Consider the following 14,950-nt stretch of genomic DNA (forward strand, 5'->3'; position numbering starts at 1 on the left):
GAGTGCAGTGGCATGATCTCAGCTCACTACAACCTCCGCCTACCGAGAGCTGGACTCCAGGCATGCACCACCACACCCAGCTAATGTTTTTGTATTTTTAGTAGAGACGAGGTTTCTCCATGTTTGTCAGGCTGATCTCGAACTCCCAACCACAGAAGATCTGCCTGCCTCAGCCTCCTAAAGTGCTGGGATTACGAGTGTGAGCCACCGCGCCCAGCCTTTCAGAGGCTTTTTATCACCCTCAACAAGAGCTCTATCCATACCCATTCGACAATAACCTCCATTCACCCAGCAACCTCTGGTACCCTTGGTAACCTCTAACCTACTTCCTGTCTCTGTGGATTTGCCTATTCTCAGCATTTCAAAAAAGTGGAATCATACCATATTTTTCCTTTGGTGTGTGGCTTATTTCACTTATAATGTTTCCAAGATTCATCCATATTGCAGCACGTATCAGAACTTCATTCACTTTTCTGATTGGATAACAGTTCGCTGTGTGGATAGACCATATTTCATTTATCCATTCATCCACTGATGGACATTCGGGTTCTCTCCACCTTTTGACTGCTGAGAACAGCGCTACTAAGAACATTCGTGTACAAGTATTTGTTTAAGTTTCTGTTTTCAATCTTTTTGCGTGTATATCGAGGAGTGACTTGCTGGGTCCTACGGTAATTCTGTGTTTAAGTGCTTCAGGAACTGCCACACCGTTTCCCAAAAAGGCTGCACTGTTTTACATTTGCACCAACTCACACAAGGGTTCCAATTCCTCTTCTGTTTCCTGAGGCCCAGTCCCATTCATCCAGCTGCCTCTGGACATCCAAACACACATGTCTCTTGGGAAACTCAGATCCAACCATAGCAGGGCATCAGGAGGCAAAGGACATTTTGGCTGTGTGAAAACAATCAGTCCTGAGGCTTGGGGATGGGCTAAGTGCCGGGGATTAGGTGAAGCTTGGGGATGCATGTGGGATGGGGTGAAGCTTCTGTTGTGCACTTTTATCACAATAAGAAATAGTTTTTAAAGGCCATGTCAGAATGTTCCAATGGCCTTGTCAAAAATGGCTGCATCCACTATTTACAGCAGCAAAGACTTGGGACCAACCCAAATGCCCATCAATGACAGACTGGATAAAGAAAACACCATGGAATACTATGCAGCCATAAAAAAGAATGAGTTCATGTCTTTTGCAAGGACATGGATGAAGCTGGAAACTATCATTCCCAGCAAACTAACACAGGAACAGAAAACCAGACATGGCATGTTCTCACTCATAAGTGGGAGTTGAACAGTGAGAACACATGGATACAGGGAGAGGAGCATCACACAGTGGGGCCTGTCGTGGGGTGGGGGGCAAGGGGAGGGAGAGGATTAGGACAAATACCTAATGCATGCAAGGTTTAAAACCTAGATGACGGGTTGATAGGTGCAGCAAACCACCATGGCACATGCATACCTATGTAACAAACCTGCATGTTCTGCACAGGTATCCCAGAACTTAAAGTAAAATTAAATAAATTAAAAAATAAAAATAAATAGCTGCACCAGCAACTTGGATGGAGTGGAAGCCATTATTCTAAGTGAAATAACTCAGGAATGGAAAACAGAATAGTGTATGCTCTCACTTATGAGTAGAAGCTAAGCTGTGAAGAAGTAAAGGCATAAGAGTGACAGAATGGAGTTTGGGGAATTGGGGGGATAGTAGGAGGGGGTGAGGGATAAAAGACTACATATTGGCTACAGTGTACACTGCTCAGGTGATGAGTGCACCAACATCTCAGAACTCACCACTAAATAATTTATCCATGTAACCAAAAACCACCTGTTCCCCAAAAACTACTGAAATAAAATTTTAAAAAAGGAAAAAAATGGTCGCAGCAGAACACATTTACAAACATACAGATCATTTAGCAAACTCCAGGCACAAGGACCCTGTTGTTTTCTTCTGCCCCTCCCAATATGCTCCTTTCCTAATCCTTAACAGCTCAGGTAATGGCAAACCATCTTATCAGGTGCTTATGTCAGGACGTCTCTAATTTGTAGAGACAGCGAGGCCGGGAACAATATGGCCCTACAGCTCAGATACAATCTAAGCTCTATGCCCTGAAATCTATTGCCGTCACCTCTGCAGCCCAGGATCAAGGCACCAAAAGCTCCCACATGTCAGGCAGCAGACTGATTTCAGGGCCTATTGCACACATCTCACCTTAAGCTGGCTTCCCCAGACATCCTGATGCCCTACACTCTTGCAGCTCGAACCGCAGCCCAAGCAAGGAGCCTCCTCCCATCCAGAAGGAGGGAAGGAGCTGGGTGAAGACAGACAGACTACAGCCAGCCACGCAGCCCACTTGACCCCTGAGCACCGGGGATTCTGACCTGGTGGCAGGAAGGAAAGAGGAAAAATGAGGCTCAGCCAAAAAGGGCTTCCTGGAGGAGGGCAGCTGATCAGGGAGGAACTTCTGGCAAGTAGGAGGTGGCAATGCTGAGCTAGAAGGAAACTGATGACACGGCTGCCATGCACTGGCCTGGGACAGGAGCTTACCATGCTTTGGGGGTCTTATTCACTCGTGTGACAAGTATTCTCTGTCTACTAAGTGCCAGGCACTGTTTTAGGCACCGGGAATATAGCAGCAAACACAACAGAAAGAAAATGGCTGCCCCACAGATTTCTAGTGATATGAGAGACAATAAACAAAAACTGAGAAGGGAATTACGATTTTAGATGGGGAGGCCAGGGAAGGTCAGTAAGTCTATTTCAGAGAGAAGAAAGAGCAAGTGCAGGGACACTGAGACCCGGAAAGGCCTGGCACATACCCAGGATACAAGGAAGCCAATGAGGCAGCACAGCCAGTGAGCTGAGAGACATGGAAATGAGGACGGAGCCTACAGGTGAGGCCTGAGAAGGACTCGGTCGTGTAGGGTCTTACAGGCCATCCTGGTGCCGTCGGCTGTCAGTCTGAGTGAGTCGGAAGCCAGTGCAACATTTTTAAGCAAACAGGAGCAAGATCCCTCTGGCAGCTCTGTTAGCAGCAAATGGATGGGGCAAAGGCTAAAGCAGGAAGACCAGTTACAAGGCTACTGCACTCATCCAGGAAAGAAATGGTTCTTGATTTCATTTTACCCCAGTAGTACCAATGGAGTCAGCGAGAAGTGGCCAGATCCTGTAAATATTTTGAAAGTAGCACCAGAATGATTCACCGACATTGGATGTGGGATATGGGAAAAGAGGATCAACGAAGACTCTAAGGTTTGGGGCCTGAGCAAGTCAATGAGTAAAACTGCCATTTAGTAGAATAAGTGAGAGAAAAGGTCAGAGAGGAAGAAAAGGGGTAGGTTGCCAGATGAGCAAATTTCAGATAAACAATTTTTTTTTTTTTTTTTTGAGACAGAGTCTCACTTTTCACCAGGCTGGACTGCAGTGGTGCAATCTCGGCTCACTGCAACCTCCACCTCCCTGGTCCAAGCGATTATCCTGCCTTGGCTTCCCGAGTAGCTGGGACTACTGGTGCACACCACCACACCCAGCTATTTTTTTGTATTTTTAGTAAAGATGAGGTTTCACCATGTTGGCCAGGATAGTCTCGATTCTTGACCTTGTGATCCACCCGCCTCAGCATCCCAAAGTGCTGGGATTACAGGCATGAGCCACCGTGCACAGCCAACAATTTTTTAATGTGTGTACTAGCTGAAATTCAGAATTAACTGGGTGTCATGGTTGTGTTTTTGCATTGTTCCCAAATCTGGCATCCCTAGTAAATAAGGAGCTTACCTACTAAACATCCTAGGAGAAAGCTGACTAACAGCTGGACATAAAAGTACCGAATTTAGAGGAACGGTCTGGGCTGGGGATACGTATTTAGGGGTTGTCAGCTGAATTTTCATATTTTAAACCCTGAGACTGGATGATGTTGCCATGTGAGTGAGGGAGGACAGAGAAGAGAAAGAGCACAAGGACTGAGCCCCAAGGCAGCCCAGTACTTAGAAGTCAGGAAGATCTGGAGGAACCAGCAAAGGAGACTGAGAAAGAAAGCACAGGAAGGAAGGAGAAAAGTCAGGAGAGTGTGACGTCTCCGAAGCCAAATGAAGAGTGTCAAGGCAAGAGGAATCAACTTCATTCAACGCTGCTGAGGGTTCAGGGAAAGATGAGGACTGAAACTTGGCCATGGGGTTTAGCTATAGGGACTTTGACAAGAGCAGTTTTGGTGTCATATAGGAAGCAAAAGCCTGATTAGAATAAGCTCAAGAGAAGATGAAAGAGAAAAAATGGAGATCATGAATCGGGACAAGTCTTTTGATAGATTTTGCTGTAAAGGAGTGGAAAGAAATGAGGCAGACGCTGGAAGGAGAAGTGGAGTTCAGGTTAAGGTGTTTTTTTGTTTTGTTGTTAAGATGGAGAAATACCTACATGGTTATTATAACAGGAAAGATCCAGTAAAGAGCAAAAAGTCAGTGATGGAGGAGAAAGAGAGGGGGTGGAGGGAGGTGCCTGGTGGGTAAGAAGGGGTGTGTGCACATTAGAATGGTTGGCTCCTGACAGCTGCTCAACGAAGTCACGTATTACCTCCATTCGAGGAGCAAGGTGTGTGGGCAGAAGTTTCGAGCAACTCTAGGTGACTTGGAAAATAAGCAACACTCCAGCCCAGGCCCTGGAAGACCGTCTCCTCCCTGCCTGCAGCCCCAGACATGCCTGAGCAGGGCTCGAAAGCCCCCATCCCTCTGCCTGACCTGTTTCCCATGGCTTCTGCCTGCCCCACCTCTCCACTCACGGGAGGAAAGGGCTTATGCCTCTGCTGCAGACACACAAAGACAAGGAAAACTCCAGTCTGAGAGGTAGGGGGCGGGGGTCTTCCCATCCCAGGAAGCACCTGCCTGAGGCCTGGGCAAGAGCTCTAGGTGGAGAGGGTGGCCTGGGAACAACACCACCTGGGCCAGGGCCAGGGCCAGAAGAGGTACAGGCTCAGGCCCTGCCACCTCCACAGAGCAGGTGTAGGCCCTGAGGGCAGCTGCCAAGCCCTGGTGCAACACAGCTTTGTCCTGAGGCAGGGGGATGGCCTAGATGGCCTCCTACACATTCCCCTACTCAGGGAGCAGAAATTTAGGGTGGGACCACAAGGCATTAAGGTCCTCAGAGCCATTCTCTCTGGAATGGGGAACTCTTCCAGCTCACTCCAGAAAAAGCAAAGGCCAATTGTTGGGGGCACTACCTCATGTCAAGAGTGAAGAGCCGGCATCTGGCAGGGTCAGAATGACAGGACCTAGGTGATAAAATCACCTGGTCACCAGAGCAGAATAACCCAACCACACATATAGACACCACTACACACCACCACCTGACACACAACCACACACGCACACGGCCTCCCACACCACCCCAGCCATCTCCGCCATCACACACATTCACAACCATGCAGGCATCAAAGCCTACCACACCACGGCCCACATACCACCCTTAACACACAGATCTCCAGGCTCACACACACAGAAACAGTACTCGCATATAATCTTATGTGCACCCAGTGTTTACGAATAGTGACTGAGAATCTGTACATTCCTGGCCCTGGTAATGTGGCAGGAACATGACCAGCGAGCTCCCTGCTCTCCTGGAGATAATTTCAGAGACGGCTGTGAAGAGTGTCTGCTGAGGAAGTGGGGCAAGGAACCTTTGGGGCAGGGGTAGGGGAACCAGGGAACACCTCTATAAGAAGGTGAGACCTGAATAAGGAGGAGGAAGCTTCCAGGTAAAGAGCCAGCAGAAGGCAGTCCAGGCAGAGGGAACAGCAAAGGCGAAAACCAGAAGGCTGCCCTGAATGTGGCTTGTTCAAGAACCAGAAAGAAGACCACTACAGCGCCCAAGGGGATGAGAGATAGGGGGAGACGCAGGACTAGGTCGCCTGGTGCCTGGGGGTTCAACGTCGGGTGGATATCAGTCTAAAGTTAATGATAAGTCACTGTAAGGTTTTAAGAGGGAAGTGGCATGATCTATTAGGTTGGTGAAAAAGTAACTGCCATTTTTACCATTACTTTCAATGGCAAAAACTACAATTACTTTTGCACCAGTCTAATAGATCATTAAAACACTACTTCGGCTAGAAGCAACCATGGGAAAAGATGTTATTGCAATCCTCAGAGTGGTGAAGGCATTTCTAGTGACAACAAAACCCAAAGGCCATAAAAGATGATTTTAATACACTGGACTACATAAAACATGTTTAATTCTGTGTGGCAAAACCGTGCCATCTATAAAGTCAAATTACAGGTGCCAAACAGTAGAGGCGGAAGGAATCCTTTCTATTTGTATCACAGAGAGAGGGCTTGTTTCTTTAGTGTGTAAAGAGCTCCTGAGCAAAAAATAATAAAAGTCAATCATCCAATAGAAAAATGGGCAAAGGCAAAGGACTGTTCACAGGATGACAAAAAAAAGCGGCTCTTAAATATAAGAAAAGATGCTCAATCTCACTCATCCCAAGAGACATGCACAATAAAGGATAATGAGCTATCACTGACAAAGATCATAAAGTTTGATAACACTCTCTATTGGTAAGGATATGGGGATACAGGCACTCCCTTGTCTCTTGGAGTGCAAACTGAAACACCTGTGAAGACGATTAGGCAACATCTATCAAAATTTTAAATCCACATACAACTTTAAGGCAAAAATTCCACTTGTAGGAATATACCCTATAAATACAATTTTCAAATGTGTTAAATAATGATTATCTAAGGATATTCACTGCAATTGTGTTTGTAATAGAGTGAAACAAAAGACTAGAAACAGCCTTAATTTTCATCAGAGTAAGACTGATTAAATATATTGTAGTACATATACTATTCAGCTGTTTTTAAAATGAGAGAGCAATATCAACTGATGGGAGAAACGTCTCATATTTTGTTAAATGAAAAAAGCAAAGTGCAGAAGAGTGCAGATAGCATAGCATACTTCCATAGGTTAAATGTGAAAAAGAATATATAGTTGAATATGAACGGGCGATTTGAAAATGAAAACAAGAAACTAGGGACCCTGGTGTTCAGGTAAGCAGCTCCGGTTACAGTCTCGTGTTCAGGGAGAAGTCACGTCCGCTGTTGGAAATGTGTGAATCATCAGTGAGTGGGATGGTGTCTAGATCCCCAGGACTGGGTGAGCTCATCTGGAAAAGAAGAGACTGGTCCCTGGGACATGCCCACCTTAGAGGCCAGGATGTGAGGCCTGCGGTATCAAGAAAGCACAGGGAAGAAAGTGTTTCTAGAAGGAAGGAGTGGCACATTGTCCCAGGTGCTTCTGAAGGTCAAGGGGCATGGGGACAGAGGTGTGATTGCTGGATTTAGCATTACAGAGATGCATGGAGACCTTGACAGGCCGTTTTTAGTGACATGGTAGGGACAGGAACATTGCTCAAATGAGTCGAAAAATGACTAGGAGGGGAGGTAGAGGGGAGCAAGTCTTGCTCTGACAGGGAGCAGAGCAGCAGGCGGCAGAGTCTGGGGCCCCACACCATCATGCTCATTCCCACACCGCCCATGCACAGAACACGGCACATGCACCTGGGCCACCTGGCACTCCTTAATCTCAGCAAAGATTTTCAAGGGCCACGACCCCAGTGAGTACAAAGGGAGCCTCTGCTCTGTGACTTTTCTGTATCTGGAAGCAACACTGCTGAGGCCTCCAGAGCTGGGTCTACTGCTTATTATCTGTGTGACCCTGAGCAAGTCACCTCACCCGTGTGTGCTTCAGCTGTCTCCTTCATAAAAGCAGGAAGGATTGGACCTTCCTCATCTGGATGCTGCGAGCATGTGGGACAGTGTCAGGTACAAAGATGCCACTGGGCTCCCAACTCAGTGCTCATTCCCTACCAAAATGAGTAGGAGGAGGGTGACCATAATTGATGCTCCTAACTTTGGGGCATTTTTTAAAGTAAAAGGGGGCATTGTTAATGATGCCAGCACTGCAGGCATAAACCAATACAGTCCTGGGCAAACACCGTGTGGAGCCACCATAGTGCCAGCAATATCACCTCTGTGGAGGCAGGACTCGGGCCTCACCCTAAGATCCAGGGACTCCCAGGGAGGCTGGCAACCCTGGGGTTTTCCAGAAAAGGCTGAAGCGCTGCAGGCTCTTATTAGTTCCCAGTCATGACACGCTAGTAAATAAGACAACGCATCCTTATCCCCAGGGCACAGCCCAGCCCCACCCCAGCCGCAGACCCACCTGCTTTGGCAGGGGCTAGTTATTGCAATGGCATTTGTAATAGAATGAAATAAAAAACTAGAAACAGCCTTAATTTTTATCAGAGTAGAACTGATTAAATATATGGCAGTACATATACTATTCAGCTGTTTTTAAAATGAGAGAGCAAGGCAGCTGTATATCGACTGATGGGATAAATGTCATATTTTGCTAAACGAAAAAAAGCAAAGTGCAGAAGAGTGTTGATAGCATACTTCCATAGGTTAAATGTAAAAAAGAGGACTATAGAGTTGAATATGAACAGGCGATTCGTGAATGAAAACAAGAAACTAGGGACCCTGGTGTTCAGGTAGGCAGCTCCGGTTGCAGTCTGCCCTTCTGAGTCACTCCAGGAGGTGACCTCCCCCACTCCGCCCTCATTCCTGCACGTCTTTCCTGGCACAGGACTCACTGTGCCCCTTCCCGCTGTGGGTACAAGGTCTGCCCCCGACCCCGGCTCTCCAAAGCGCACCGACCTCCCTGGAGGCCGAGGTGGAGGGCCCGTCGCACCGGGGGACCGGGCTGGGCCGGAAGCGGGCACGGTACCCGCGGCAAACTAGCGAGGGCGAGTCCTGATTGCGGTCGGACCTGCCGCCGCGGCACTTAACAGTTGGCAGAGTGCTTCCCGCCCCTGATCTCATTGGAGCCTTCGGATGGCCCTGCCCACGATCACCGATGCCCCCATTTCACGCCTGAGGAAGCGGAGGCTCAGACGGGCCACCAGCCCCTCCGGAGGCTGGCCCGGGAGCACCTGGCAGCGTGGGGTCTAGGAGCCGGCTCCTTCCTGCTCCTTCCTCCGCGCCGCCCGAGGTGTGCCCGCCGTCCGTGTGCACCACTGCTGAGCCCAGCTCCGGCGCCCTCGCCTCTGCCGTGGGCCCCGGGGACACGGGCTCAGGCCTCCGCGTTGGCCAAGCCGCTGCAGGTAAGTGCTGGACTGGGCGGGGCCAGGCGGGGCGGGACCCTCAGGGGCGTCGAGCGCTCCCGGCGACCCCCTGCGGCAGGGCTGGGGCTTGAGCCTGCCAGTGCGCTGGGATGGGGCGCGAAGACGGGATGCGGGGACCCCTCTCCGGTGCCTCCCAATCCGCCCTCTCACCTCTCAATTCTGGGCCCATTAGGGGCCCCGGCTGCGGGAAGGTTCCGAGACACCCCCTCGCCAAGTCCGAAAGCTCCCAAGCTGCCTGGGATGGAGGGAAACTGGGGAGGAAAGGGAGCTTTATCCTTAGGGGACATTGTGGGGCGGGAGGCAAGGCTGGGCACAGTACAGTCTGGGGGTCTGGGAAAAAACGGTTGCGCTGGGAGCTGGCTTTGTAGGGCAGCTGGGGGAACCAGAACTGGCTCCACCAGTCCCCAGCCTAGACTTGGGAAGGAAATTCTTTGCCTGTGAGGCTCCTCCCTGGGGTGTGTCAAGAGGGACTGGGCAGACAGCGCCCAAGGGTGGAAGGTGGGGGCTCAGGAGGGAGCTGCACCCCGGTGGGCAGCCATGGGAGGGTGTCAGGTGGAAGCAGCCGTCAGGGTCCCTCTCCTCTTTCCGTCGGGACAGACGGGGCTCCAGCCTCCACTTCAGTTCTTGTGAACTCCCACCACGTGAGTGGCAGACCTGGGAGGGAATAGTCTCAGGATTCTCACCACAGCCCGGGAAAGTAGGAATTATTTCCCTTTAGAGATAAGTAAATAGGGTCAATGAGATTAGGAAATTCTTGGAAGTCGCCCAGCTACTAAGTGGCCCAGCCGAGGTTTGAATCCAGGTGGAACTCGGTGTTCAGTGCTATCCCACTGCCTTCCCGCACCACCAGGGCTTGGAAGGAGCAGAATAGGGAAGAAGAGGAGGCTTTCCAGGAATGAGGTCTTCCCAATCGCCCCATCCTGCCCAGACTGTGATTCCCAGAGGAAACACAGCCAGGAGAGCCAGGTGCTGAGAAGGAACTCCCTCTCTCCCTCTCTCCCTCTCTCCCTCTCTCCAGTGTAGGGAAGTCTTTCCCCCAATCCCCCGACCAGGCTGCCCCCAACCAGGATCCTGCCCACCCTCCTGTCCCCTCCCTCCAAGCTGCCTAGCTGAGAACTCAGCATCCATTTGTTTACCCATTCAGCATTGAGTGCCTACTATGTGCCAAGCACTGGGCACTAAATATAAAGCAAGACCAAGTTGACATTCTAGAGGGGGAGCCAGATAATAAATAAGACCAAAAAAAAGGACAAAGTATTTAATTTCAGATAGTGACTAAGTGCTATAAAGAAAACAAAGAGGGCTGGAAAAATTAGCCGGGCATGGTGGTGCACACGTGTGGCCCCAGCTACTCAGGGGGCTGAGGTAGGAGGATCCCTTGAGCCTGGGAAGCAGAGGTTGCAGTGAGCCAAGGTCGCACCACTGCACTCCAGCCTGGGTGACAGAGCAAGACCTTGTCTCAAAAGAAAGAAAGGGGACAGGAACAGAGAGACAGAAGCAGGGGCTCTTCAGACCCAGGGTAATCTGGAGAGGCCTCTAAAGAGATGAGGTTTGAGCAGAGGCCTGTGTGATGAGAAGGGTCTACCCATGTGAGGTTCTGGAGGAAGAGCATTCCAGACAGAAGGAATCAATAAAAAACCCCCAAGGCTCTTATTCCAGTGTGGCAGGGTGAAAATGTCGAATCTGGGGTTTTGCTAAGCCTAGCAAGAAGCTAGTAGAGTCTTAAACAAGGGAGTGGCATGAACTGATTTAATGGACTCTAGGGGCACAGGGGGAAGGTGAAAAGCTAGTAAAGAGGTCATAATGCAGGCCACAGTAATGGTGGTTTGGGGCAGGGTGGTGGCCTCGCAGGCATCACACTTGCTCAGAGGTGCAAATCCGCTCCAGGGGGAGTCACACGCACACAGGCCCACACACAGGCAGGTGGGGGCTCTCACACCCACAGCAGCGCAGAAACAAGGCATGCTCAGGCAGACCCACCCATTCACACCCTCTGAGTCACTCCAGGACTGGGAGGAAGATATGTGAATTGAGGCCTGAACAAAGCACATCTTTCCACCACAAGGCCCTGGCAACCAGCGTGGTTGGGGGTGGCTGGGCTTCCCCAGGCCCAGCGCAGGGAGCAGGGAGCTGCCTCTAGATACTCCCTGGATCCAGTGTCCTCCCAGGAGTCATATAAGCCTCCATATAAGGAGTCATAAGCCTCCATGCATCCCCCACCTGAACTGGTCTCCCCTCTTCACCACCCAGCAGCTATGAGACCTTGGGCTCGTTATTTCTCCTCTCTGAGCCTCAGTTTCCCCTCTGTAGAATGGGACTCATAACCGAAACTTCACAGTATAGTAGTGAGGCATCCACAAAGTAAGCGTTTCAAGAATCTGGTCTGAGGCAGGAGTCCATCGGAGAAGGGAAGAGGAGGTGGTGGAGAGCACAGGCTCTGGCACCCAACAGCCGGCCTTGAATCCACCTCTTGTTTTAAGTGAGTTACTTGACCTCTCTAAATTTCACAGTAATGAGTAGCCAGCATTTATGGGGCACTTACTACGTACTACTTGTTTGGCAATCGTTCAATGATCAGTTTCATCTGTAAGTGAGGAGCACTGTAATAACCACCTTATGAGGTCATTCTAAGAGATTAAATGAGATTCTGCTCACAAAGTGTTTAGCTTCGTGCCTGGCTCAGAGTAAACACTCAACAAATGGTGATTGTTATTATCAGCAAAAGCACATTTGCTTCCTTCCAGCATACTAGTTCTGTTGCCTTTGGGTAAGTTATGTAACCTTGCTGTGCCTCAGTTTCCTATCTGCAGCTTGGGAGGAATAATAGTTCTGACCTCAGAGGGTCGTTCTGAGGATTGAACAAGTCAGAACTCAGAACACTGCCTGGTACATAGTAAATGCTCAATTAAGTCACCTATTCATTCACACGATGGTTTTTCCTCTAATTCTCTCAGGTAGGCACAGCCCCCACCAGACGCCATGGACTGGAAGACACTCCAAGCCCTACTGAGCGGCGTGAACAAGTACTCCACAGCGTTCGGGCGCATCTGGCTGTCAGTGGTGTTCGTCTTCCGGGTGCTGGTGTACGTGGTGGCTGCAGAGCGCGTGTGGGGGGACGAGCAGAAGGACTTTGACTGCAACACCAAGCAGCCCGGCTGCACCAACGTCTGCTACGACAACTACTTCCCCATCTCCAACATCCGCCTCTGGGCCCTGCAGCTCATCTTCGTCACGTGCCCCTCGCTGCTGGTCATCCTGCACGTGGCCTACCGTGAGGAGCGGGAGCGTCGGCACCGCCAGAAGCACGGGGACCAGTGCACCAAGCTGTACGACAACACAGGCAAGAAGCACGGAGGCCTGTGGTGGACCTACCTGTTCAGCCTCATCTTCAAGCTCATCATCGAGTTCCTCTTCCTCTACCTGCTGCACACTCTCTGGCATGGCTTCAACATGCCGCGCCTGGTGCAGTGCGCCAACGTGGCCCCCTGCCCCAATATCGTGGACTGCTACATCGCCCGACCCACCGAGAAGAAAATCTTCACCTACTTCATGGTGGGCGCCTCCGCCATCTGTATCGTACTCACCATCTGCGAGCTCTGCTACCTCATCTGCCACAGGGTCCTGCAAGGCCTGCACAAGGACAAGCCTCGAGGCGGCCATGGCCGCTCATCCTCCACCAGCCGAGCTTCCACCTGCCGCTGCCACCACAAGCTGGTGGAGGCTGGGGAGCTGGATCCAGATCCAGGCAATAACAAGCTGCAGGCCTCAGCACCCAACCTGACCCCCATCTGACAACAGGGCAGGGGGTAGGGCAACATGGGGGCTGCCAATGGGACAGGCAGGGCGGTGTGGCAGGGTGGAGAGGTCCTACAGAGGCTGAGTGACCCCACTTTGAGTTCACTAAGCTATGCAACTTTCCTTTTGGCAGATATTTTTTGACACTGGGCACTGGGCTGTCTACCCGGGTATAGGTAACCCACAGGCCCAGTGCCAACCCTCAAAGGACACAGACTTTGAAACAAGCGAATTAACTATCTATGCCTGCAAGGGGCCACTTAGGGTGCTGCTGGCAGGGCTTCTAGCTAACCCAGGAAGGGGTCATCAGGAGAGGCTTCCCTGAGGACACAATGTGTAAGAGAGGTGAGAAGAGCTCCCAAGCAGAGACAACGGCAGCACAGAGGTCTGGAGGCCATACAAAAAGAGATGCTCGCCCTGGGCTAGCCTCAGCGGACCTAAGGCGACTCCACTCCTTCTGGAGGAGCCGCCCAGATTCCTGCAGTGGAGAGGAGGTCTTCTCCCAGCAGCAGCAGGTCTGGAGGCCTGAGAGTGAGTCTGACAAGAGGTTCTGGGGACACCCAGGGGTCCTCCAGGTCATCACTTGGCTCATTGGAAGCCCTCTTCCCCCAAATCCTACTCCCTCAGCCTCAGGCAGTGGTGCTCCCATCTTCCTCCCCACAACTGTGTTCTGCCTGGTGCCAGCCTTTCAGACCCTGATCCCAGGGACTCGGGTGGATGCGCTGATAGCACATGCTCAAGACAGTTTCCTTGAAATTAATAAAGCCTGTGTTTTCTACAGGTTGGCTCTGCCACTGGTTCTCCCACACTCCCACCCACTCACGGGACCCTGAAGGTAGGGAAGGTAAACCCTCAGAAAGGGAAAGAGTTCCATGGCTGGGGGTGGAGCTAGGGTGGGAGCTGTGGCAGTGGCTGCAGCTAGGGCTGGAGCTAGAGCTGGGTTAGGCTGGGGCTGAGGTTGACAGCGGGAAGCTGGGTTTGTATTAGAGGAGGAGGCTGGAGTGGAACCTACTGATATATATGTTGGGATTCTAGTTGTGGCCACAAGGGTGCGCTGTGCTCCCTCTGCAATAGCGCTTCCAGCCTTCGTAATTAGACTTCGCCCTGAGTACACACACAATCACTGCCACTCACTATAAACAAACCACACTCCCTCCTCTGTCATCCAGTCACTGCCATCACAACACACATCCCCACCCTGTGTACACACAATCCTTGTTATTCATACTCTCACTCCTTATGTGCACTCTCAACAGGGCATGTCGTCTGCACTCAAGCATGCCATCCCAGCCTCACCCCGCATTTTATTCGGCTCATTCCATTTTCCCTGAGCATTTTCGCTGAACCAGGGCCCTGGCAGGATGCTGGGACTGTACAAGGAGGTAGGACCTGTGCCCACAGAGCTAAGAGACAGGAACACAGGCTCATCTGCCGCTCTAACCAACCCCTGGGGTGACTCACGGTCCTGCTCCCGGTGCTGTGCCATACCTGAAATTTAGGGAACACCAATACCCAAGGCCAGATGAGAATGGAAAGCAAAAGGGAGTGCAAGCCTATATTAACCCAGAGGAACACTTAGTGGCTATCAGAGCCAGGGCCGGGAGCCAGAAATTCAGGAGCCAGTGAGCCAAGTGCCACAGCCAGCAAAGAGAGGGGAGGTCATCACGGAGACAGAACAGCCAGTGGTTCACCTGTGCTCTCACAAGTGTCCATCAGAGGGTGGATAAGCCAGCCAAGTTGAAAGGGCCCAGGGCTGGCTGACACTGTTCCTGCACCCCCATGACTGATTCATAGCTTGATCATTCCCTGAGCACAGCTTCACCACGCTACATCTTGGGCAGGCCTTCAGTACAATCAGGGCTTGCCATCAGTACAATGGGAATTTTATCAATCAGGGTCCTAGCAAAAAACAGATGGCACATTCAAACCAAGTAACTTTAAAAGGAGTTTCCTAGAGAGACTATTTTCAAAGGTATGACTACTGCAATAC

The 14,950-nt window shown here is 50.9% G+C and overlaps 1 protein-coding gene across 1 annotated transcript; it reads left to right on the forward strand.

The window, feature by feature from the left end:
• The first annotated feature begins 8,618 nt into the window (after positions 1 to 8,618).
• Positions 8,619 to 13,743, forward strand: GJB3 (gap junction protein beta 3). Its single transcript, XM_003891551.5, has 2 exons — positions 8,619 to 9,144; positions 12,120 to 13,743. The coding sequence occupies exon 2, from the start codon at positions 12,145 to 12,147 to the stop codon at positions 12,955 to 12,957; it is 813 nt and encodes a 270-aa protein (XP_003891600.1). The 5' UTR covers positions 8,619 to 9,144; positions 12,120 to 12,144; the 3' UTR covers positions 12,958 to 13,743.
• The last annotated feature ends 1,207 nt before the right edge of the window (positions 13,744 to 14,950 follow it).

The sequence above is a fragment of the Papio anubis genome, chromosome 1 (genome assembly GCF_008728515.1).
Source record: "Papio anubis isolate 15944 chromosome 1, Panubis1.0, whole genome shotgun sequence".
Classification (NCBI taxonomy): Eukaryota; Metazoa; Chordata; class Mammalia; order Primates; family Cercopithecidae; genus Papio; species Papio anubis.